Genomic DNA, 22966 nt, shown 5'->3' with positions numbered 1-22966 from the left:
CTCGCCAACCTTTGTCCCGACCAGCAGCAGGATGTCGCCCTGTCAGACTGCAGAGTAACAACCACATACATTTTTCATGCAGCATACTGGTGCTACATGTGTGGCTTCATGAAATACTGTCTGGCAGCGCATGAGTGCAATAAAAATAGACCTCGGTCTCTGTCCTGGTACTTTTTCTTCTCAGTACAGATTTTTCATCGTTCATCTCTATGTCAGAGCCTCCGTAGCAGCAGTGTTTTCGTCACTGAGCATGGTGTTGTTAGTATTATCTATAGTGTTTAAAGTTTTACATTCAGGGAAAAGAATTTGCCACTAAATTCAGCTAATATTCTGTTGCCCTTTTTTTTTTTTTTATAGAGTAGAACATATTCCAGCATTTCCAGGAAGCTGTTTCACTTAACGTGCAGTCGTGCACTACACCATAGATGTCAAACTCAGGCCCGTGGGCCAAATCTAACCCGTAGTGTAATTATATTTAGCCTGCGAGATAATACCAAATGTCTACTAGAGCTGGCCCACCAGTAGACTGCGCATGCACTGCTAATCCTACAAGTCCCAGAACAGCACACGCCTCCTCTGTTGACATTCATTAGCGACCTCATGCTGCCAGTCGCATCGGGCCACCCCTCCTAAAAATGGCCAAACGAAAAGTGGAAAACAGAAGATTTCTAGACAGGTGGGAAGCAGAATGTCTGTTCACAAAAATATGGTTATTGTTATAAGATCTTTTTTTTAAAATTCTGTTTAAGAAATGAATGTGCCTTTTATTTGACATTTGATTTCACATTCGTTTATAGCATTAAGATTTGCTTGTTCCAGATTCAATGTTTAAGCAAATCTCAAGTTTGTTTCCATATAAAAAGGTTCATCTTCATAACTGAAGAGAAAGAAAAAGCTACCTCAATTGTAGACATTTTCTCAATAAATATCAAGGCTGGCCCGTGACTTTGTCCATGTTTTTAATTTTGGTGTCGGTGTTTCACAAGTGTGAGATGTTGATTTTGGCAAGTTTTAACTTCGGTTGTCAAAAAGTCCACTGTTGGGTAAAAATCACGTCAGCATATTCCCAAGGAACACTTTGATAAGGCTAATTGCTTATCTTCCGCTTATCCAAGATCGGGTCACAACTCTCCAGCTTCTCCTGGAGGATCCCGAGGCATTCCCAGGCTAGAAGGGAAATATAATCCCTCCATCAAGTTCTGGATCTACTCTGCGGCTTCCTCCCTGTTAGAAGTGCCTGAAAAATCTCTAAAGTGAGGCGACCAGGAGGTATCCTAACCAGATGCCCGAACCAGCTCAACTGATTCTTTTCAGTGCGGAGGAGCAGCAGCAGCTCTACTCTGAGTTCCCTCCGGATGGTCGAGCTCCTCAACTTATCTCTAAGGCTGAGCCCAGCCTTCCCTCCAAATCTAAACCCATTTCAGCCTCGTATATCAACCACCTTACTCTTTTGGCCACTACCCAGATCTCGTGACCATAGGTGAGGGTTGGAACAAAGGTAGAGCGGTTCATTAAAAGCGTCATCTTCTTGGGGTGGTTCGTGGCGTAGAGAGTTGAGCAGGCGCCCCATGTACAAGAGGCTATAGTCCTCGCTGCAGCTGGCCCTGTTCGAGTCCCGCATCGGACGGCCCTTTGCTGCATGTTGTTCCCCCTCTCTCTGCCCCCTACTTCCTGTCTCTCTCCACTGTCCTATCCAATAAAAGCATAAAAAGCCCCAAAAAATACTTAAAAAAAGAAAAAGGGCCATCTTCCGGTTCAGCTTCTTCCTCACCACGAAGGACCGGAGCGGTGCCCTCATAACTGCTGACGAAGCCCCAATCCAGCTGCCCATCTCTCTCTCCAACTTGCCATCACTTGTGAACAAGATCCTGAGATACTTAAACTCCTCTGCCTGAGTGTTGTGTGCCAATCCAAGGTTTTCCTGTTTAGACTGCTGTCAGTTTTTGTGTATTAAATTTGGTTCTCCATCAGTTATTCCTACTGTTATTTATGTAGTATTGTTCTTTATTGACTGTCAATCTCTCAACATGATCGACTAGAGCTTGTAATCACTTACTGTATAGAAAAAGAAACTCTGTGGAGAGCTACTTCATTTTACTCTCATGTCAGACTCAGAGCAAATTAGAAGCTACATGGACACCCTACGAAGTAGTTTAGATGGTACAGGCAGGGACCAACACGTCAGCTTGCTCAGTAATATGGATTTCACAAAAATTATTCACATGCTGTTAAAAAGATTCTCGCTTTTATACTAGAAATCTTATTGCTCTGGTTTTCATATTCTGAGAGCTGGATGATATGAGCCTAAATTAATTTCCTGGGAATATCTCGACTGAAAGACAATATACAATATAAACTGGTATATGAATTTCACTGCTCAACAAAGTGCAGCTGTGAAACAAGCAACCCTAACAGTCCTTTCTTGTTTGAATATAGACACCAGCATAGTAGGTATTAGCATGTGTATACATTTGGGTAAAAAAAATTGCTTAGAGGGAAACCTTTGTTTTGATGGGGATGTGCAAATAACAAAAATCCAAATAACAAAAGGGCCTTCGCTGTTTTACAATGTACAGCTGCTTAGTGACATGACGTTTGTTAAGACCACATGTTGCTGAGCTGTCACAATTACAAATGTGAGGTCTTTTGATACTTCCATGTAAAACGACTCCATGATAACAGTTCACACACAGCTCACGGAAGGTTGCAGCTCAGTTAGGCTGCGGCTACACGAAAACGTTTTTCACTGTAAACGATACTTTTTCTTATCGTTTCGCTGTCGCGGCCACACGGAGCCGGCGTTCCCACTACCCCAAAACGATAGTTTTTGAGAACGGGCTCCAGAGGCTGCGGCTACACGAAAACGTTTTTCACTGTAAACGATACTTTTTCTTTTCGTTTCGCTGTCGCGGCCACACGGAGCCGGCGTTCCCACTACCCCAAAACGATAGTTTTTGAGAACGGGTTCCAGAGTGGGAAAGTTTGAAAACGGCCTCGTTTCGTTTCCATTGTTACAGCTAAAACGTTTTTGCGTCAGTCAAACGTTGACGCTGTGAGCCAATTTTAACACTTCTCTATTGTCTCACAGCGTGGCGTGACACAGTGGCGTGTGTACTGCATCGTTTCATCGTTTTCATCCGTTTTCGTCTGGACCTGAGTCTTTACAGCAGCGCGTTGCCGTGTGGTCGCAAGAATTTTCGTACCCGTTTTTAAAAAAAACCTCGTTTCGTTTTCGTGTAGCCGTAGCCAGAGTGGGAAAGTTTGAAAACGGCCTCGTTTCGTTTCCATTGTTACAGCAAAAACGTTTTTGCGTCAGTCACACGTTGACGCTGTGAGCCAATTTTAACACTTCTCTATTGTCTCACAGCGTGGCGTGACACAGTGGCGTGTGTACTGCATCGTTTCATCGTTTTCGTCTGGACCAGCAGCGCGTTTCCGTGTGGTCGCAAGAATTTTCGTACCCGTTTTAAAAAAAAACCTTGTTTCGTTTTCGTGTAGCCGTAGCCTTAGAAGTGGGGGCTGGTATGCTTATTGCTGACAACCAGAGAGAAAGGTGGGGGTGGGGCAGTTAGGGGCAGGAGAAATACACACTGGTATGACCTTACGTTTGACACTGGTGACGTCAGACTCTATTGGCATGAATAGTACTGTCGGATTACATTCTTCATTTGTAAAAACACCATTATATTTATAAAAAAAAGTATGTATACCACCCAATAATAATTATTATTACAAGATTCCTCTTTCTGTTTCCGAGAAGAGATACTTTTACATGCTAATCTCATTATTTAAGCTGTAATGTGTCTCATTACTCCTCATGATGGTCAACTCTTCCATCATGAAACAACTATAAGAAACATGGCTGTGCAATGTACCATCCCGGTCACTTCTTTTCTTGTAAATAAACTGATTTGAGTTATCATGTTGGGCTTTTGTTGGTGTTGGAGGCTGAGCACAAGGAGGCTGCTATAGATCCGCAAACTTTAATCGCATTATGTTGAATGTCTTTTCTTCTATCGCACTATTTTGTGGTACTGTTGCTTTATTAAACTAGCTCTTTCTCTCTCTTGCTCTTTTTCCCTGACAGGTTTTTTTGATTGAGGTCAAAGTTTAGCAGTCATCATGGCGGACGAAGCGGACATGCGCAATGAACTGGCCGATCTGCAGGCACGTGGTGACCAGATCACTGATGAGGTATGGCAGAGGACACTCAAAAAAAAAAAAAAAAAGTTACATAGGTCTCCATATGATCCTGTACTTAAAAATATATACTGCATTTATCTTTCATCTACTTTATAATAAATGAATGTGAAAAAGTAACCCACTTTACATAGTAAGAAAAACAGGGAGCAGAGACAATATTTTAAAAAGAGACTGAATGTGGTCTCCAGTGAAGAAAATGAAATCAGTCACAAATGCACTTCCAGGGCCTTCAGTCTGACAGATACATCTACATTAACGGGACCATACCTTGTTTCAGCACTTGGTTTTCTAAGTCTCTTTCATCAAGACTGTGAGGAAGAACTTTGCCCTTTTTAATGAGTTCAGAGGAGCTCAGGAAGAGCAGATAATTCTGTGCAGCAGAATAATTGAGCAGCTCAAATGGCCTTATTAAAAATTCATGAGAAGATGATGCTGGGCCAAGAGGCAGGGATGGATGGACGGATGGAGCAAGGCATGTGAGAGTTGGGGAGGCAGAGTACAAGCCAAAGATGAGCAAGTTGCAAGGCGAAAGAGTGAAATCGGGTGAAATTTTAGAAAAATTTGGTTTTAGAAATGGATGACTTTCAAGGAGAGTTTGCAGAGGTAGTAAACAAAAAGGTAGGAATCACATCATGAATCATAGGATCAGACTAAAGAAGAGCAATAATCAGGGTTAATTATATAGTGTAATTTATTTGTCTCTCAAAGTTTGACTGTGTGTATTAACATTTCTCTCTTTTACTACATCCATCTATCGAGTGATATTATTCTGTTGGCTCGGTTTTCACTAAGACCTGTATAGAGATGTCCTTGTGACAGTTATTATAGATGCTGTACTGTACATCTCTTCTGGACTCTCACCTAATAATTTGTTTTCTCTCTCCCTGCAGTCCCTGGAGAGTACTCGGCGCATGCTGGCTATGGTTGAGGAGGTGAGTCCAATGATTCTGTGACATGAATTTTGTTGAAAGTCACAGAGGAGAGAGAATAAGCTCAATCTGAGCTCAAATAACAATTAGTCTTGATAGTTTAATTTGCTGACATCTATCAAAGATCCTATTACAGGCCCCTCTCCTTTACAGTATGTATGGAGAAAAAATATTTGGCTTAGGTTTATGAAAAACTAGTTTTATACTTCTATGGTCACTGTGTAGATCAAATAATCCACAATTGCTTGATTAAAACTTCAATAATCCTAAAGTGTCATCACTGCAGTTATTACTCTCCTTAAACTAAAATCCTAAAAAAATTGTATTTATTAATATGCTAATCTGGCCCCGGGTCGCGGGGGGGCTGGAGCCTATCCCAGCGGTCAATGGGTGAGAGGCAGGGTACACCCTGGACAGGCCGCCAGTCCATCACAGGGCCACACAGAGACAAACGAGACCAGCAACCACACACACGCTATGTCTTCTAACAATTAAGAAAAAACATCAAATGCATGTGTCAATGAGGTAAAACACTTGGTGTACATTAGATAAATGATCTTTTCTAGAAAATGCTATAAACTGATGATGCATTGCAAAATATGTTCTTCATCCAAACTACAGTAATCAGAAAAACTTAACTAAAACCGGTGTAAAATAGCACCCATTTTCCTTGGTATACTGGTACAGTTTTTTTAAAGTCTCTTATCAGATGTTTTTCCGGGATTCAGACTGTCATTCCTTTCTGTCTCGTATAATCCCAGTCTGTGTCCAAGATGCTGAGATCAGAGATCTGAGGGGTCCACTCTTTCTGTTCCAGGACAGTTTACCTTTTCTTGTTTAAAACAGTTCTTTATGACCCTGGCTTTATGAAGGAGTGATTTGAAACACATAAGACACATCCAAGCTGTGAGTTTGAGGTCAGCATACAGTTGTTTTTTTGGGTTAATCAGAATTATTTTTTGGCTACTATAACTTGGTTTTCAGTGGGACTGATTCAGCAACCATTAGGTGTTAGTGTATACACGTATAGCTTCAGTTATGTCTGAATGTGAGTGTATGAACAATAATGCTTTCTCAGTAAAAAACTGGCTGAAGATAGCCTGTGACTGACAATTTTCAATTCAGTTGCCTTTTTAGATATGCTGTTTTCTAAACATTTTCCTGTGGTGATATTGAGAGGAGAAGGATCCAAAGTGCGGACACAGAAACACCAGGAGGTTGAGGGAAAACTAAACTTAATTTCTTAAAACAGTAACAAAAAACGCAGACTATTCTGCAACACCAAACACAGAAAACAAGAACTCCGACAGAGAATATAACCTGAACACGAATGACAGAAAGTTGTAAGAAGCAATGTGGCGAGAATCTGTCTAGCGCTCAAGGTAACCGAATGGAATATACTGAGTAAGACAGTAAGTGACTGCAGCTGTGAGTAAGGACAAGGAAACAGGTGTGGCAGAGGGGCTAAAGAACCAGAACAGGATAGAACTGAGGACACTAAGAATAATGACCAGAATCTAAATACGGGAGAGAAAAAGATGAAACAAAAGCAAACTGAGAACATAGAACCAAAGATTAAATGACTACATCATGAACAGAACACAAAGAAAACACAGATCGTGACATTTCCAATGACTTCCCAGACTTACCATCTGTTGTGCCAGGTTAAAATCTCACTGCTTGGCTTCTTTAGAACTATATTGTGTAATATATGACTCTCCTGCTTCTGAACGTAAGTAGCTGTGTAATCATTTTTCTAAGCTTGGAGAAGACTGACTCTGTTGAGAGTCTAGCAATAAAATGCTAAATGATATCGCTGTATTGGCCTTTCATGAAAAGTCAGATTCCGAGTCTTGTCATGCTGATGGTATTAAATAGCCTTGTCTGTTGGGCCCAGAGTTTGAGTTGGCTACTGAGACACAACCCCACTCCAACCTCTGGACAAGCCAGCATGTCGTAATGAGTCAAACCCATGAGGGACAGTGCAAGACCTGCGTCTGACTTAAACAGTGACCTACATCACAAACGAGACTTTTCAGTGACAGTGGCTGCATATCTGACCTTTGAAGAACATATCAAGAGAATTTCCTGCATTTGTTCAGACTCTATCGATTGTCTCGAAAATGTCCTAAGGCTAGTTGGTGTGTTTCCACATGTTGGTGAGAACTGGGGAAAGAGATAGCTGCAAATCTTTTTTTTTTTTTTTTTTTTTTTTTGCAGTCAAGATTTAGTGACACAAACCTTTTTGTGTTATGTCTTATTATTTGGAGATGAGAGGGATTCTGTTTTCTGATGGTTTTCCCCTCATGCAGGAAACTGTAAGCACATACTAGTGCATCATGACCGCTGTTCAGAGAGCTTATAGTGAAGCATACTCTAATTCAATAAGTTGGCGAGCGGTCAGAGCAGTGAAACCACACTTTTCCGATGGTCCGTCTTAAATGTGCTTATTTAGGCCTGTGCTGGTCTGATTCTGTTCCAAAACGTCTCCAAAACGTATGTTCAAAATAGGAATCTCTGAAGAGTTTAGTTACTGTGCTGTGTCCTGCTAAACTGTATTAAAGGGACAACATTTAGTCTCTTCTTTTCTGTGAAGGCTAGGGAGAGCCATTTAATATATATTTTTTCTTTATTAAACGGAAGCAATGATAGAAAATGAGGGAAAAAAGGTTATATGAATTCAGACTACAGGAAGCCCTTTAATATTATTATTATTGTGGTGAGGCCAAAGATGTTCATTTATACATGAACTACTGTAATCATTTGACTCAATCAAATTCAACTGTGTTCTCCCCTTCCACAATCCCCAGTTAATATTTTGTTAGATCATAAATTTTAAAGACTATCTTCACATCTGGTGAAACAAACTAGATGAGAAAATGAGCACCATTCTAATGTCATTCTAATGTTAATTATAGAGGTGTAGTTTCTAGTAAAAGGAAAAAATAGTTTGCCTGGTTTTGTTCAAAACTAACAAAAGCCAAGGTCCAGCACCTTTGTAGGTGCTAACTAATGTATTAGCTCCTGTTCCATCTGTTAAAGGAACCACAGCATAAAGCTACATGTTGAGGTTGTGTTGCATGCTAGGCTATTTCTTGGTCATCAGCAGTGACTCCTTTTGTGTCTGTAGCCCCAATTCACGATCATAAGAAGATTAGAATATTTATTTGTGAGCTTTACAGGTGCCGCAAAAAGGATTTTGTCACCTTTGAAGCAAACTGTTCCCTGTGTTTTCACTCTTTATGCAAAGTTAGGCTAACAAACTACTGGCTGTAGCATAAGATTATTTAGCTGAAAAATCTGCATGTATTTTTACAGATACTTATTAGACTTGCTACAAAATATATCTATTTTTAAAAAAGTAATTTGACTTTGGAGTATTTCTAAAATAAGCTCATTGAAAAATTGTCAATTGGCCGGTCACAGATAGAAAAGAAAAGTTAGCAGATCATTGTGTTTTGAGAAAGCACATGATCAAAACGTGTAGCAGCTCATTGATCTTTGTGCAGTTGTTTTGGTGGCATATTGAGAACTTAAAAGATTGAGATTAATAGTTGCATGTTATCAGTAATGCATCTGTGTTGTTTTATAATGCAGCACACAGTATAGTGGTGAAATACAAGGATTCTTGTATTCAATTTGAGTCAAAATACACAAGGGACACATTCTTTCCTGGAAACATGAGCCCACTGTTTTCACCTCACAATCAACAAATAAAACAGACCTTTACATATATGTGAACAATTCATCTCATACCTGAGTCTATGTCCATGCAAGAGGTTTGAGTGTATGTCCTCACATTAACTGACTGTTTGTCAGTTTTGTGGTGCTGACCTGCTTAAATAATCTGAGCGACGGTCATAAAGTTGAGGTGAGGCTTTAGCACTCTCAAAATTGAAAGGAGCCACTGCTGGTGTTACTGAAAAGCAAACACAGAACGATTCCATTATCTTAATGTAGACAAACTACACAAAAAAATAGTATTAGTGCAGCGAACTGAGCTTTCCAAAATCCAGGTAATACCTGGAGCAAGACCCCAGAACAAGAGGAGTTGTCTAGGATGCAGAACAGGAACAAAATGGAGAAAAAGGTGAAAGAAGGTTAAACCATTTTTTCCCTTGATCATCGTGGGAAGTGTGAGATCACTGGTAGATAAAATGGACAAGCTTTGACCCCTGATGCGGACACAGCAGGGATATCAGGAAGGCAGTAGTATTTGTTTAATTGAGACCTGGTTGCAGGAACAACTCTAATATCTCTCTTCTCAGCTTTTGAACTTTACAGCCAAACAGGGACAGCAGATAAAGAAATGTTTAACTGATTTACTGTCCCGGTTGTCTATTGAGAGAATTCATTGTTGTTGCCAAGCTACACAAACAACACCCCAACACTGTGATAGCAACCTCTGGAGATTTCTACCACATCTTCCTCTTCTTTTCAACTTCAACTTTCTACATGTATGTTCGTGAGCTGATTTATATCTTATTTTCTTATCTATCTATAACAATAGGATATATTTAATAATATTTAACACTGAAACAACATAATTTCCCTTTGGGGATTAATAGATCATTATTGAATTGAATTGAACTGAATATCATTATTTCGTCTACAAAAACAAAGTTAAACTAGAGAGGCTGCCTTTCTGCTTTCTTGGGAATTTGGAGAGTTACAGCCAATGCTGATAATCAAATGTCATTGATAAATTGATCGTCCCCAGGTGTGAACACCATAAAAGCAGAAGTTTTGTCAGTCTGCTAGTCTGCAGCATTCAGCTGTGTGTAAGCACAATGCCAAGGAGAAAATACATTAGCAATTATCTTAGAGATACACATGTTGCTGCCCATCAATCTGGGAAGGCCATTTCCAAACTATTGAAGGTCATCGGTCTACAGTGAAAAAATGTATTCAAAAGTGGAAACATTCAAGTCAGCTGCCACCCTTCACAGGTGTGGACATCCAAACAAGTTCACCCCAAGGTCAGACTGGGCAATGCTCAGAGAAACGGCAAAAAATCTAAGATCTACATCTGCATGCCTCAGTTATCATGTTAAATGTTAAAGCTTCTGACAGTGTAATTAGAGGAAGGCTGAACAAGTATGGCTTGTTTGGAAGGGTTGCAGGAGAAAGCCTCCCCTATTTAAAAAAGAACATTGCAGCATGGCTTAGGTTTGCAAAGCTGCATCTGAACAAACTACAAGACAATGTCCTTTGGACAGACCTGATCATAGTGCACAACTGTGCATTTGTAGAAAAACAAACACAGCGTATCAGAACAAACACCTCATACCAACTGTCAAGCACAGAAGTGGAGGGGTGATGATTAGGGCTTGTTTAACAGCCACATGGACACCTTGCTGTCACTTGAATCATCTGTAAACTCCCATGTATACCAAGGTAATCTATAGTCAAAGGGGAGACCATTTTTATGACAGCTAAACCTTAAATGCAACAGGACAAAGATCTCAAGAAAAAAAAGAAAGAATTGAACTGTTGCATTGGTCCAGTCAAAATCCAGACCTCAACATGATTAAAATGTTGCGATGGGTCGTTACAGAGAGCTGTGTGTAAACTAATGCCTTCAAAAACCAATGAATGGAAGCAATGCTCTAAAAACAAACGAGTGGGCCAAAGATTCCTCAGTGGTGGGAGAGACTGATGACGTCAAACAGAAAACAACCACTTCAAGTTATTGCTGCTAAAGGTGGCTCTTAAACCTGTTGAATCGTGGGGTGCATGTAGTTTTTCACACACTGGTTCGGCATTTGGCTTAGTTTTTGTTACAGAAACAATGGCATGTATTGTTTGTTTATCTGAGGCTGTATTTACCTCATTTCAAGACCTGGTAAGGGCACGATGATTTTTTAAAATGTGTCCTGATAGATAAAACCTCTTTTTCACGACTGTATGTTAGCTGTGGAGAGATAGGGTGTAATAGATCTCATTGGAAAAGGATGAACGTTTTAAAACAAATTTCACTGATAAAGATCAACACATATTAAAGATTTTATGACAACCATTATCTTCACTGCAGGACTGCCAGGAGTAGAAATGAAAAACTGTTGGGTGACTCAGGATAAAATGAGAAGAAAGGGGCTGTGAGATGGAAAACAATGAAAGAAAATAAGACAGAGATGAAATCCAGAAGCAAGGGGAATGAGATGAGAGGATGTGAAAGTTACACAGAGAAATACGGAGACTAAAAAGAATTTGTGAAAGACATCAAGTCCAAATCCGTTGTCTCTGTGGTGAGGATAGTCTAGCTGTTCTTTCTTAAAAGCCGGAGTTGGTATAGTTCATGTTGTTACCGATGTAAATCCACGACTTTCAATATATTTCTCATATGATTCATCTCAAAGCTGTTGTAAAAATTAAAAAAGTGAAAAGGAAGTCCTATTCTGCACGGCTTTGTGGTAGTTACTGCGTTCAGACACGTGGAGCTGTTCAACATGCCACCGTGTTTTCTCAGGCTGTCTAAGAATTGTTGCGTTGCAGAACTCTGTGCACATAGTTGAGAAAATGTAATTTTCTGGGAAGAGCTATCACTAATCACTTTAATGCAACATTAAAGACCCTTAATAGGCTCAAATATATTCATGCTCTGTGGTGTTAATGATACCACCTTCACCCATGTATGACACTACTACATGAAGCCGCCTTTCTTCTTGCTAGGACGAAATGAAATGAAATTCATCTTTATTCATAGAGCTTCAAATTACACCATAAGTCTTCTCAGGGTGCTTTACCCAGTAGGGACAAGACTTTTAAAATGTCAAGACAGGGAACAGAGGAAACAGCAGGTCTGCCTCAGCCTGAATGTCAAGGTCAAGTTTTTGGATCTATCTTGGCCAGGAACAGTAACTCCATGGTGACTTTTATTTAGGGGTTAGAAGAAAAGAAAAAAAGAAAATTTCAGCTTTCCGGGTGCTGGCAGGCACAGCTGTTCACTGCAGCCTTATATTAACTTCTTGTGAGTGTTTGATTTTGTTGCTGGCTTTCTCTCTTTTCCAACCAGTCAGGGCAGATGGCTGTCCTCTCTGACTCTGCTTCTCTTGTTTCAAAATGTTGGGTTTCCTTCTGTAAAATGCACCGAGTTATCTATTTTGCTGGGAATGGATGTTATATGAAACAAATGAAATGTGCTGAAAATTATCTGTGATGGGTCATGAGGAGGTGAACCAAAAAAGGAACTGCAGTGAAGGAACACAGATTGGGCGTAAAACTAATTAGAATAGAAGAAGCTGGATAACTCCTTAACACAACAGGAAGTGGGCAAACGGTTGACCAAAATCGCGAAGGAAATCTTTCCACCTAATTCCCCACAAGAAAAATAATCTATATATTTCTGAAGATGTCAAACTTTTGACAAGGAAGATAATACCTGTCCATAATAGACGGCTGTGGCGCCGGGTGTGAAGAATGAAACAAGTGTGAACTTCTCTTTTTCTTTTTTTTTACCTTTCTTGTCATTGACAAGTTGCTACTCTTTAGTCAAACTCATCAATCAGACATACCTGGAGCATCAATTTAAAAAGAAGGAAAGGAAAGAGGGAGTCCTCAAGCTTCTTTGGCGAAATACAGAACATAAATGGATGAATTTAAGGAATAAGCTGATGATTTAACTGATCTAACTCCAAAATATGGCTGCAAAAGATTTATGTTAAGTGTCAGATATCACCTCAGCCTCTGTTTGATTTATAGCAGAGCAGAAGGTTAGTCTCACTGCTGCGCTCGTAACTGAATTATGATAGATTCCAGGAGACAACAGAGTGGATATCTCTTTGAGAAATCAGTACCAATTGTGTTTACCCATAAGGACTGCAGCTGTTACAGACCTTTAAAAAGGCCTCCTGGAAACACCTTTTGAATCCCTTTACAACAAAGGCTTTTCAGAGCAGGCCACATGTTAAGAAAAAAAAGAAGAAGATAAAGTGTCTTCTGATATTCTCAGTCAACTATATGTGCTTGCAATAGACAAAATATGAAAAAGGTTTGTTTTATGTCAGCGAAGACGCTAGGCATTGACATGAGAAGCAAAGAATGATGAAAAAGAGTTTTCATCTCTTGAAAAGCACCTTCTGTGTTCATTTCCTTGGTAAAGAGTTATTTTAGGAAAAACTGTGAAAATAGCATCAGGTGACTCACGGTAAAGTGTGAAAAAGACCTGTCTATCTGTGTGTGTGTGTGTGTGTGTGTGTGTGTGTGTGTGCATTTAACTGGTGACACATGAAGGAGTGATGTCACCACATCAGACTCTGCCAGCTGGCGTAGTCAGATATCCTGTCCTGTAGTTCTGCTTCCACGGCTGCCCCCGCATGTCTCTGATTTCCCATGATTTCTTTTTGGATAAACAAGCCGCTAGATTTATTTATCTGCAAACATTTGCTCCACACTGCGCCACTGAATGTCCAGAATTCTTCATTTTCCCACAATGCACATAACGAATCTCTTCTCCTTCTAATTAGATTTTCAGTCATCGAGAAAGAAAATCTCTGAGCGCAATTTCATTTCACTCTGATACAAACCCAAGGCAAATGGCAGACTTCTGTTTTTTTAAACAATTTGAGTGATGCTAATATCAGATACATGTCCGTACTACAGATATCTATCACTGCTCCAAGAAGGTCAGTGCACACTTTGATCAAAAATAAATGATCCGTGAACTGAATGGCCTTTGGACTTAGGAGGTGTTGGGCTCTTCAAGAGCACAAAACTGTTGTTTAGCTTCATGCACTAAACATCAGTGGTTGATTTGGTTATTCTGTGCTTATTGAAGCATGTTATGATGAGATTAAGTTCATGGAGAGAGAAGTAACAGCATAGGAGTCTTTGTGTACGTGTGCACATGCCTGAGTGTGGGAGCGTGCGCCAGCTTTGTCAGCCAGACCAGAATGTTACATTACTGAGGCTTTGGGCCAAATTCAAAGGGAGCAGGCCAGCGAACTTAACAAATGAATAACATGCCATATTTGAGACCATTGTGCTTATTTTCTCTTTGGTTTAAGCAGTGCTACAGTTTTATTTCATGCCTGTTTGGTTTTTTTGGTTTCTTTTTGTGAGGACTTTAAGCTTTTAGCGTAAGTTATGTTCAACATTAATCACAAACACAAAAGTAGCAAACTACCTGTCATATAAATGACTGTATAGTTGCCGGTTTCTCATCAACGGTGCTATTTTAGTCTCATTAAAGTGATCAAATATGGATATTTGATCCAAATATGGATCAACTATGCATGTGGAAACTAATTCCAATTTCCACTTGTTAATAATTTTTGAACTTGTGTCTTTTGTTTAAAGTGGTGAGTTGACCAAACATCAAACTGAAACTTTAATTACTTAATTTGATTATCAGGACCATGGACAGCTGGGAGACGACTGATCCCTATTCTAGGCACAGTCTTGTGCGAGTCATGTGGCCCAGAACATAACTGCTGGCCGGTTAATAACACCACTGAGAACACGTCAGAAATCCTCCATCACATATTGTTGTTTTGTTTAAGATTTTAGACTAACATTAAGAACTGTTGCTTATGCGGGCAATATTTCACAGGTGTTTCTTTTTGTAACGGCTGATATCAGTACTATACTGATAGTGTATTCATTGACAAATGAGAAATTGGAATTTCTACCTTTCAGCTGGTAAACCATTAAATAACCCCAATTAGTTGTCGGATTTCCTCGCTGGAATAGAAAACATTAAACAAATTAGTGGTAGAGGTAGTATTTATTTCTTCACTTAAGTGAACTATATAATGATGAATAATGAAATTTGATGTAAATAATAATTCAAACGCAAGTGCAAAGGAACAGTGAATGCAGCATCATCTGATCATTGAAGCTGGTCAGAGATGACCAGAAAAAAGGTGGTTAACCGTTTAAACTGATGAAACAAGGTTGTGTGTGATTTCTTTAGTTTTTTAGTGACTTCACACTCTGCGATATATGTTCTCAAGCAAAGAAAAAGCGATTTTTTTTTTCCCCCACTATGATATGGCCCCTTTAAAGTCAAGCAGTTTTCTGCTGTGCAAGACAAGATCAGTTTCAAAAATGTGATTTCAAATTGTAAATTGACCCACTTCTGCCGTCACCCTGTACTGTTCTGCTCTGTTGACCTTCACTCATCTGTCACATTTATTCTTCTTTTATCCCTCCGCTTCTCTTTCTCTTACCTCTGTCTTCTTTTCATCCCTCCCTCTGTCTGTCTGTTAGAGTAAAGATGCCGGCATCAGGACTCTGGTCATGTTGGACGAGCAGGGAGGTAAGTTTTTAGGGAGAGATCGCTGAACAGGGTTACATTAATCTGTTCTGCCCTGCTCCCGATTCTTTCTTGCTACAGTTTAACGCTATATAAGAGCACTTGCGTGTCCAGTATAACCCTGCAGAACACAAAAAATGTTACCTTTATGGTTTAGAGGTTATCATAACAGGTGCATTTTCTGTGAGCTTCAGTCTTTAAAGAAACATTAACCAGAGTCTGCACTAACTTTGTTAACATGATTATACTGGATGCTGCTGTGGAGCTTGCTCTCTGCTTTGCCTCCTTGTCCACTCATGCTAAATTGTCAGACAAAAAAAACACATACTAAGTAAATCTCACTGATCCCAGTGCTTATTAGTTATGTGTTAAATGCTTTTAAGTCATATAACAAGACTTGTTACATGTCAGATTCAGATTTTGGCATCCCTGCCCACCATTTAGGAGACGCTCTAGTTATTAGAAAGCCTATATTACAACCTTGTAGTGTGGAGGATCCAGAACTTCTGGAGCCTCTCATCTTCTGCTGAATTGATTTTAACCGCTGCTTTGTAAAATCGCTTTCTTCATGCAAGACCACAATCCTTAGAGGTGTCTGTTTAAGCACAAAATCATTAGTCGCTTGCAGCAGCAGATGCTACCTGAGCGCCGATGTGCCAACTGTTTTTAAATTCAAATATAGCCAAGCTAATGAGTGTGTGGGGATTTATGCCTCACCAAATTAAAACATGCGATGCCACTTGTGCAGACATTTACTTACTGTAAGGTGAGACTGATAATCTATAATGCTGCATGTTTGCAGTTAGAATTTAAAGTAATGTTTTGTTTATAAAGGGTCAGCTGATACATTTTTATCTGCTTTTTGGTCATGTTGCAGCTCATGATACCACTGCTTGATGTCCTTCTGAGTTTAAAGATGAAAATTAAGGTCCAGTGGTATTTCACCTCTTGCATGTACTACTTAGCCATATGTGTTCTACCGTTAAATCAAGGATGAGGTGAAAGGACAACAGGGAGGGTGTGATCTGGTTCACTCTAAACACAATATTATGAGAAATTCACCAGTGTGTATAACAAAAAACTGGTCATTCCAACATAAGCGGAAGTCTTGAACATTGTGCATGTCTACTGTATGTCACTAGCTACATCTGAATTGTGTTCATTCCATTGTTTATACCCCACACTGATCCACCAGCATTCCCAGGCGTTCGGTTTCTTATATTTCTCCGATTCGCTGTAGTGGGCAAAATGATTGCAAGGGCTGAGGATGTGATATTGGAACTCAAAGACTGATAAAATATAAGTTCCATAACGGGTGTCGCATTTCATTGGGGAATATTTAAACCACCACCTCTCTTAACTCAGTTTCTCTGGGGCTGGGGCAAAGGAACGCTTGAATGAGGCCTTAGCGAAAAAGCTATAGAAGCTCATATTTTCCATCTCACATCTCCGATATGAGATTCACCAAAGAACGCTGCAGAGATAGTTATTGTGATATGAAACCAATAGGTGCCTATTGGCTATGGAGGAACGTGTGGTCTGCTCTTATTTCCTCAGGGTAAAGTGGATTAGCTAACAGTCTGACATAAGCCCACTTCACCAAATTTACAGCAGAGTTAGTATTAAATACATTATGCATTAAGACAGAGCTGTTTGATACTGTTAACTGTCGCTGTTACCTTGAAGCAGAGCCACATGAAAGGAGCTGGAGAAAACCTCTGAGGACTGTCTTATCCTCCTGCTGGTTCAAATATCCCGTTTTATTTAGAAAACCCTGCACAAGGCTACAAAGGGTCCAAGTTTGATCCACACAGCAGTCGGAGTGAATAGTTGGAACATGCTGACTTAGATCACTGATGTGTCTTTGCAGTCATCAGACTAATGTTTGAAGACTCAAATGGAAATGCCACATTTGAACTATTTATACCCACAATGAAATTTCTGGCGTGGACGCACACGTTTCAAGGTACATTTACTGTGTGTGTAGAGTAGAGTACAGTCATAGTGAATGCAGAGGGTGTGTGTGTGTGCTTAGTTCCATGCGTGACAGAGCAAACTAATTGGCCTGTCAAATGAACAGATAGTCCGTTTATCTTCTTTTTCTCTTTCTTGCCTCCCATCGTGTTGCCTCCCAGAATAACTGAGGCCACAGTGAACAGCTCACTGTAGTTATCACAGGACACCAATCAATTCATAGATTTAAATTACCTCTGTCCCCAGGCTAATGTCCTTTGTACCTGACCCCCACCCCGTTCTTGTTCTGCCTTCTTAATTTTTTTCAGTTTCATGTTCCTTCCATTCTTCGCTTTGTTTTCTCCCTGACCTGCGCTCTTTTCTTCTTCTATTCTTTTATCTGAATGTAACTGTGGCTGCAAAAAGATTGCATCTTTGCTATTTGGAGAGGGGACGTTTTGAGTCCCTGTCATATTTACCATGTTATTCACTTCAAGAAGTCTCCCTCATTTTGCCATCATACAAAAAAAACTCTAGCCTGTAATAGCTTGTCAAGTCTGTAGTAATTAATACAGTCTAGTTGAGCTGTAAACTGGGGTGCGACTAATCCCTATGCATCCCTATGTCCTTTACACACAATTATGCACACACACACACAGGCCACAAGCAGGAGATGTGTCATGTCTTGCAGTGATGTATTACATGTAGTCGAGGTCTCACCGCAGCTAATGAGCTCCTCCTTTCTTGGCTGGTACATGCATGTTGACCTAAATTAGATCCAGTGACACGGCTGATGGATTATAGCTCTGACTCAGTGAGCAGCTTGCAGCATTTTATCAAGCAGTAATAAACTTTTGTCATTTGTTTTTGGAAAAAAACTAAACGAGTGTTGGATGATTTACAATACTCACAACTGTGTTCAGCTGATAACTCACCTCCAAAGCTTATCCAGTTATTGAATGGCCCTTGCATTTCTGGATTGTTTCTTTTCACCCTGACACTGAGAATTAGATTCATTGTTATTTTCTGAATTACTTAGAGACGGCCAACAAATTATTGGTAGATTTACGAGTTGCACACTTCAATGTCTGTTTAGTTTTAATTGTTACAAACTTTGACAAGCTGAACAAACGTCTGCATCTTACGGAACCCAGTAAAAGTCACAGTCATGATGTCCTTGATGTAAACAGTCAGAAGATGCAAGGATTCAACAAAAATATTAAATGCATGTGCAATTTAGAGACATTTAATGCTCTGCTATTCTGGGCTCAGAAAAAAACAAATTTTTTGCCATATTTTCACACAAAAAAACCACAAAAAATAAACATAATGGTTATAGCCTGTTGGTTATAATGGTTATAACCATAAAGGAACTGACACACCTCCCTTCTGGGGACTGTACCCTTCTTTCATTAGCTCACGACTTAAGTTAAAGCCCATTCATCAGTTCTTCAGTTCGAACATTCTCTATGGATGGGTCGACAAAAAGACTTTTTTTTACAGGAGACAGATGCATGTATCCTGTAATTTCAACCAAACTCATTCTGATTTAGTATCTTGGAAAGAAGAAGTGTGGGGAGGTCGGCACTCAATAATCCTCAAACAGAGGGGAGGAGGAAGGTCGCTCAGTCAGACCTGACTGTCTGAAGCCCAAAAGATAAATATTACCTCTCATTCAACTATTCCTCCTCCACTCAATTCTTCACTTCAGGTGAGATGAAGGCCAGAGAATTTTCAGTGGTCATGTGACGACTTTGTTAGGGAACTCTTCAATGCTTCTTATACATGATGGTGGGAGAACTTAGCTTTAAAGATCTTTCTTTATGAAACATTCATTTTATTCATCAAATCAAGTCTTCATATCAAAAAACAGAATTAGGATAATCAATTAGAGAAATAATAATTTTTTAAAAGGTCTTGATCAGAGAACAGTTGGTCTGGTTTCTGTAGAAATGGAACCCGTTTTTATTTGATCATTTATTTTGTTACAGTGGGACTCATCAAACCCTGAGGAGACAAAATGTCTCCCTCCACTGATGGACGTCACAGCTAACCTGTCCCTCAGCTATAAGCAGCCAGATAGAGGATCTGACCTTAAATCAGAATCAGAGATTGTTATAAAACTTTGACTGTCCGACCATTTCAAGAAGTATAAGATACTTTAGGTGGCTGATGGATGTGTTTTACATTTGAAACAAGCATTTATTTTTAGTTCATTTGTGTCCGCATTTAAAAGCTCGCTTTTCAGAATATTTGATTCTGTATTCTTTCTCTTCTAAATCCACTCATTCTTCATGTTTTGATTTCTTTTGGATCTCTTTTGGGCTCATTTCAGCTGTTAAACGTCACCTCATTGAGGCAGCCATGATGACTTCTTTCCAATCTCACTCTCTTGTCTTCTATCTGTGCTCCTGCTGACATGCAGCAGCATTCAGACAGTAAAAGTGGCAGAATAACCATATTTATATGCAGATGCAGAGCCCTCTACCACTGCCACTCAGATTAAATACTTTTTGAGAGACAATTTGTTCTTTGGAATGGAGGTAGTAAAAAAAATGCTGTTGCAATCATGTAAGTTGTAATCGTAATCAAAAGGAACAAAGTTGCATACAAATCTGCAGGTAATAAAAGAAGAAATAAAAAAAGGATCTGGTTTTGATTCACTGCCTAAAGCAGAAGTACTTTCGGTGCTCTTAAAGCTTGTCACCTGCTTTGCCTTCTAGCCAAAATATTCAGCCTCTTGCACCGTAGTGTAGAGCGCCAACCCTCGACGCAAACCAGTCAACTTTATTTCACTGCTCTCATGCCTTTGTCCTCACCAGAACAACTTGATCGTGTGGAGGAGGGCATGAACAAGGTCAACGCAGACATGAAGGAGGCCGAGAAAGATTTAAAAGATTTAGGACAATGCTGTGGTCTGATATGTCCATGTGTTAAAAAGTAGGTACCGGCCAGGAGCCCCGTGCTCTTGCCTGTCCAGTGCTGGTGGTGGTGATGGTGGTGGTGATGTCTGATGTCTCTCTTGTCACAGTCAATGTCTTTTTTTTGTCTCTTCTCCTTTGTCTACTCCTTCTCTTCCCTTCCACCCACAACCTCTTCCTCCTCTCTTCTCTTCTCATGTGCTTTCGTTCTTTTGCTCGGATAAATGACAATGTGTTGCTAATCAGAACAACTGGAGCGCATCGAGGAGGGGATGGACCAAATCAATAAGGACATGATGGATGCAGAAAAGAATTTGAACAATCTAGGACAGTTCTGTGGTGTATGCTCATGTCCCTGTAACAAGTAGGTGCTGCCTGTGTCGCCCGACTGCATGTGTTTCAGTGCCTACCTGCCTCTCTATCCATCTGCCTGCTTCTGGTGTGTAGAGCATGGTGATGTGTGTTGTGAGCAGTCCGGCCTGAGGCCACAACGCACTCTCTGAGCAGGCACCAGCACTGCATGCACAAATGCGTGTGTGTGTTGAAACTGAGACCGAGATCAAGTGAAAGATTGTGAGCATGCATGAACAGCACATCCTGCAACATGTGCACAACTGGTTTTATGCTACTGAATTTGCTCCTCGGCCTCAGTGGCTGTTGCCCTCAAAAGCCCTTCATTCCACATCGGATGAGAGATTCTTTTCCAGCAGGTAGCAGCATCAGCCAGGATCTTGGTCACGGCACCCACCAATCCTTTAAACTATCCCCCAGCACCCGCCCTAACATCCACCCTGCGGCATGATACTGCATCATGCTGTGTACAAGTTCAACCGAAGAATAAATCAACTACTTGTTCTCCTGCTCAGTTTAATGTTAGATTGTTTAATCAATTTGGAAACTCATAAATATTTATTCTGTTCATGTTTTACTTTACTTCATCGACTTAATGTGGCTCCTGGAAAGCATTTAATTACACATTTATTTTACATGACTGGTAGTAAAGATTCAGTGTGTCGCATTTAGAGGACTCTAGTGGCAAAAATGCATTATATTATGCATATTTATATTTGATTAGTGAATTGACTTGAAAAAAGGAATTTGTTTTTTTGTTTGTTTTGTGTTGTTTTTGTCTATATCGTTGTGGAATGAGCAGTTTGTTTCTACGAAAGTTTTGGGGCCTCTTCCATGGAGTCCCTCATGTTACTCTGCCATGTTTTTGCAGTAGTCCAAAGCATATAAACTAAAACACTGGCTCTGGACCAGGTCTTAAGAATTATATTGTTCCTGTTGGTCACAGTAGTTTCTCTCGTCATGCTTGGATAGGGAGGTTGAGATGGGGGACATTCACTGAGTTTCAATCTGTAACTTTGCAGGTAATTGTTACAAAAATCAACACACTGCTTCTTTAGCTTTCATTACGACACTAAATTCTCTCAGTTCCTGAAAGTTATTAGATCCAAAGTTTTTACCTTGTTTCTGTATAATGCGACTTAATAGTGGCTGCCATTATGATCAAATATAAGAATATACTATTTTACCCTACTGACACCTGCAACTAAGAAATCTTATTTGTAGAAAACTAAAGCCATCTTAAGGTTATAAATTAGCATTTTGGAATTATCATTACTTTTATAAATCAGAGCGTCTGGCTCTGTCCAAAGGTATAAAAAAGCCCAAAGAAATCTATCTACCGGCATAACATAAGCTCAAAGTCGTATTTTGCTTTTATATATCTGAAGTTTAAAGTGCAAAATCTACACAGTAATTGATTTCATAGTTGAAAAATAAATACCAATCCGTGTAGTTCTGTTTTTTTGTGGAAATTATATTAATTTAACATGCGCTTTTGTATATTTAAGAGGCGCTGGTGAACCTTTATGGATTTTAACACAGAAGGACTTTGTGTCGAGCTAAGCTAGCTAGCTGCTGTTAGCTTTACATTTAGCAAACACATACACAAGCCGTTTAACTGCTTTTAAATATATTCATCAAACTAATGTCAAAAAGATTCCTGTAAATGTAAAGCTGGAACTTAGCTCTAAGAAATGATTGTTCTGATTGTTTTATATATTCTTGAATGAATACTATGTTCCATTAGCCTGGCTGACGCGTCCACATCTCGATGAGATGGTGGTCTGGGAACTAGGTGTGCATTTTCTCGCATTTGAGGCGTGGTTTACGAATGCGCTACGAATGTCTATCAAATGGCGTCTGATTCTTCCCATGTTGGATTAACACTCTACAAGCTTCGGTGTCGCGCATAGACGTCGTCATCGTCTTGCAGCCCCCCCCCCCCCCCCCCGTCCCCCGTCCCCCGTTCTGTGATTGGTTCCCTAACTCAAAAATAAGGGCGGTGGTTTCCGGGCTGCCTTTGCAGTGTGAATGAAATCGCGCGCAAAGCAGCATGGGAATTCCCAGGCTAATGTTCCATACATTTTTACACTATTTTTCTAAGACTTGATACCATAAAAGGTGTTCACTGGATTGTGCCTTCTCAGTTATTTCAACACTTGAGGAAAGAAAACAAATGTGTCAGAAATTTAATTCAAGAATTAGCTTACCTTAGCACAGTTCCTTTCCAAAGATGGCGCTGGTAGGTTTGGGGGTAGGTGTGCATTCACATGGATGCAATTCGCAATTTGTGCCACTAGATGTCACTAAATCCTACGCACTGGACCTTTAAAGCATCGAGGACTTCTAAAGCA

At 40.0% G+C, this 22966-nt stretch overlaps 1 protein-coding gene across 2 annotated transcripts in view; it reads left to right on the top strand.

Annotated features, from left to right (window-relative positions):
• LOC142379991 (synaptosomal-associated protein 25-A-like) overlaps positions 1-22966 on the top strand; it is a 42711-nt gene that overhangs the window by 15384 nt on the left and 4361 nt on the right. The window contains exons 2-5 of one of the 2 annotated variants that reach the window (XM_075465431.1): positions 4088-4194; positions 5094-5135; positions 15342-15390; positions 20508-20625. In XM_075465431.1, coding sequence (XP_075321546.1) covers positions 4123-4194; positions 5094-5135; positions 15342-15390; positions 20508-20625 — 281 coding nt within the window. In that variant the 5' untranslated portion in view covers positions 4088-4122. Of the gene's footprint in view, positions 1-4087; positions 4195-5093; positions 5136-15341; positions 15391-20162; positions 20281-20507; positions 20626-22966 lie in introns of both variants that reach the window. The other variant, XM_075465440.1, reaches the window with a different exon arrangement.

The sequence above is a fragment of the Odontesthes bonariensis genome, chromosome 1, assembly GCF_027942865.1.
Source record: "Odontesthes bonariensis isolate fOdoBon6 chromosome 1, fOdoBon6.hap1, whole genome shotgun sequence".
Classification (NCBI taxonomy): Eukaryota; Metazoa; Chordata; class Actinopteri; order Atheriniformes; family Atherinopsidae; genus Odontesthes; species Odontesthes bonariensis.
This window is presented reverse-complemented; position numbering and strand designations above follow the sequence as displayed.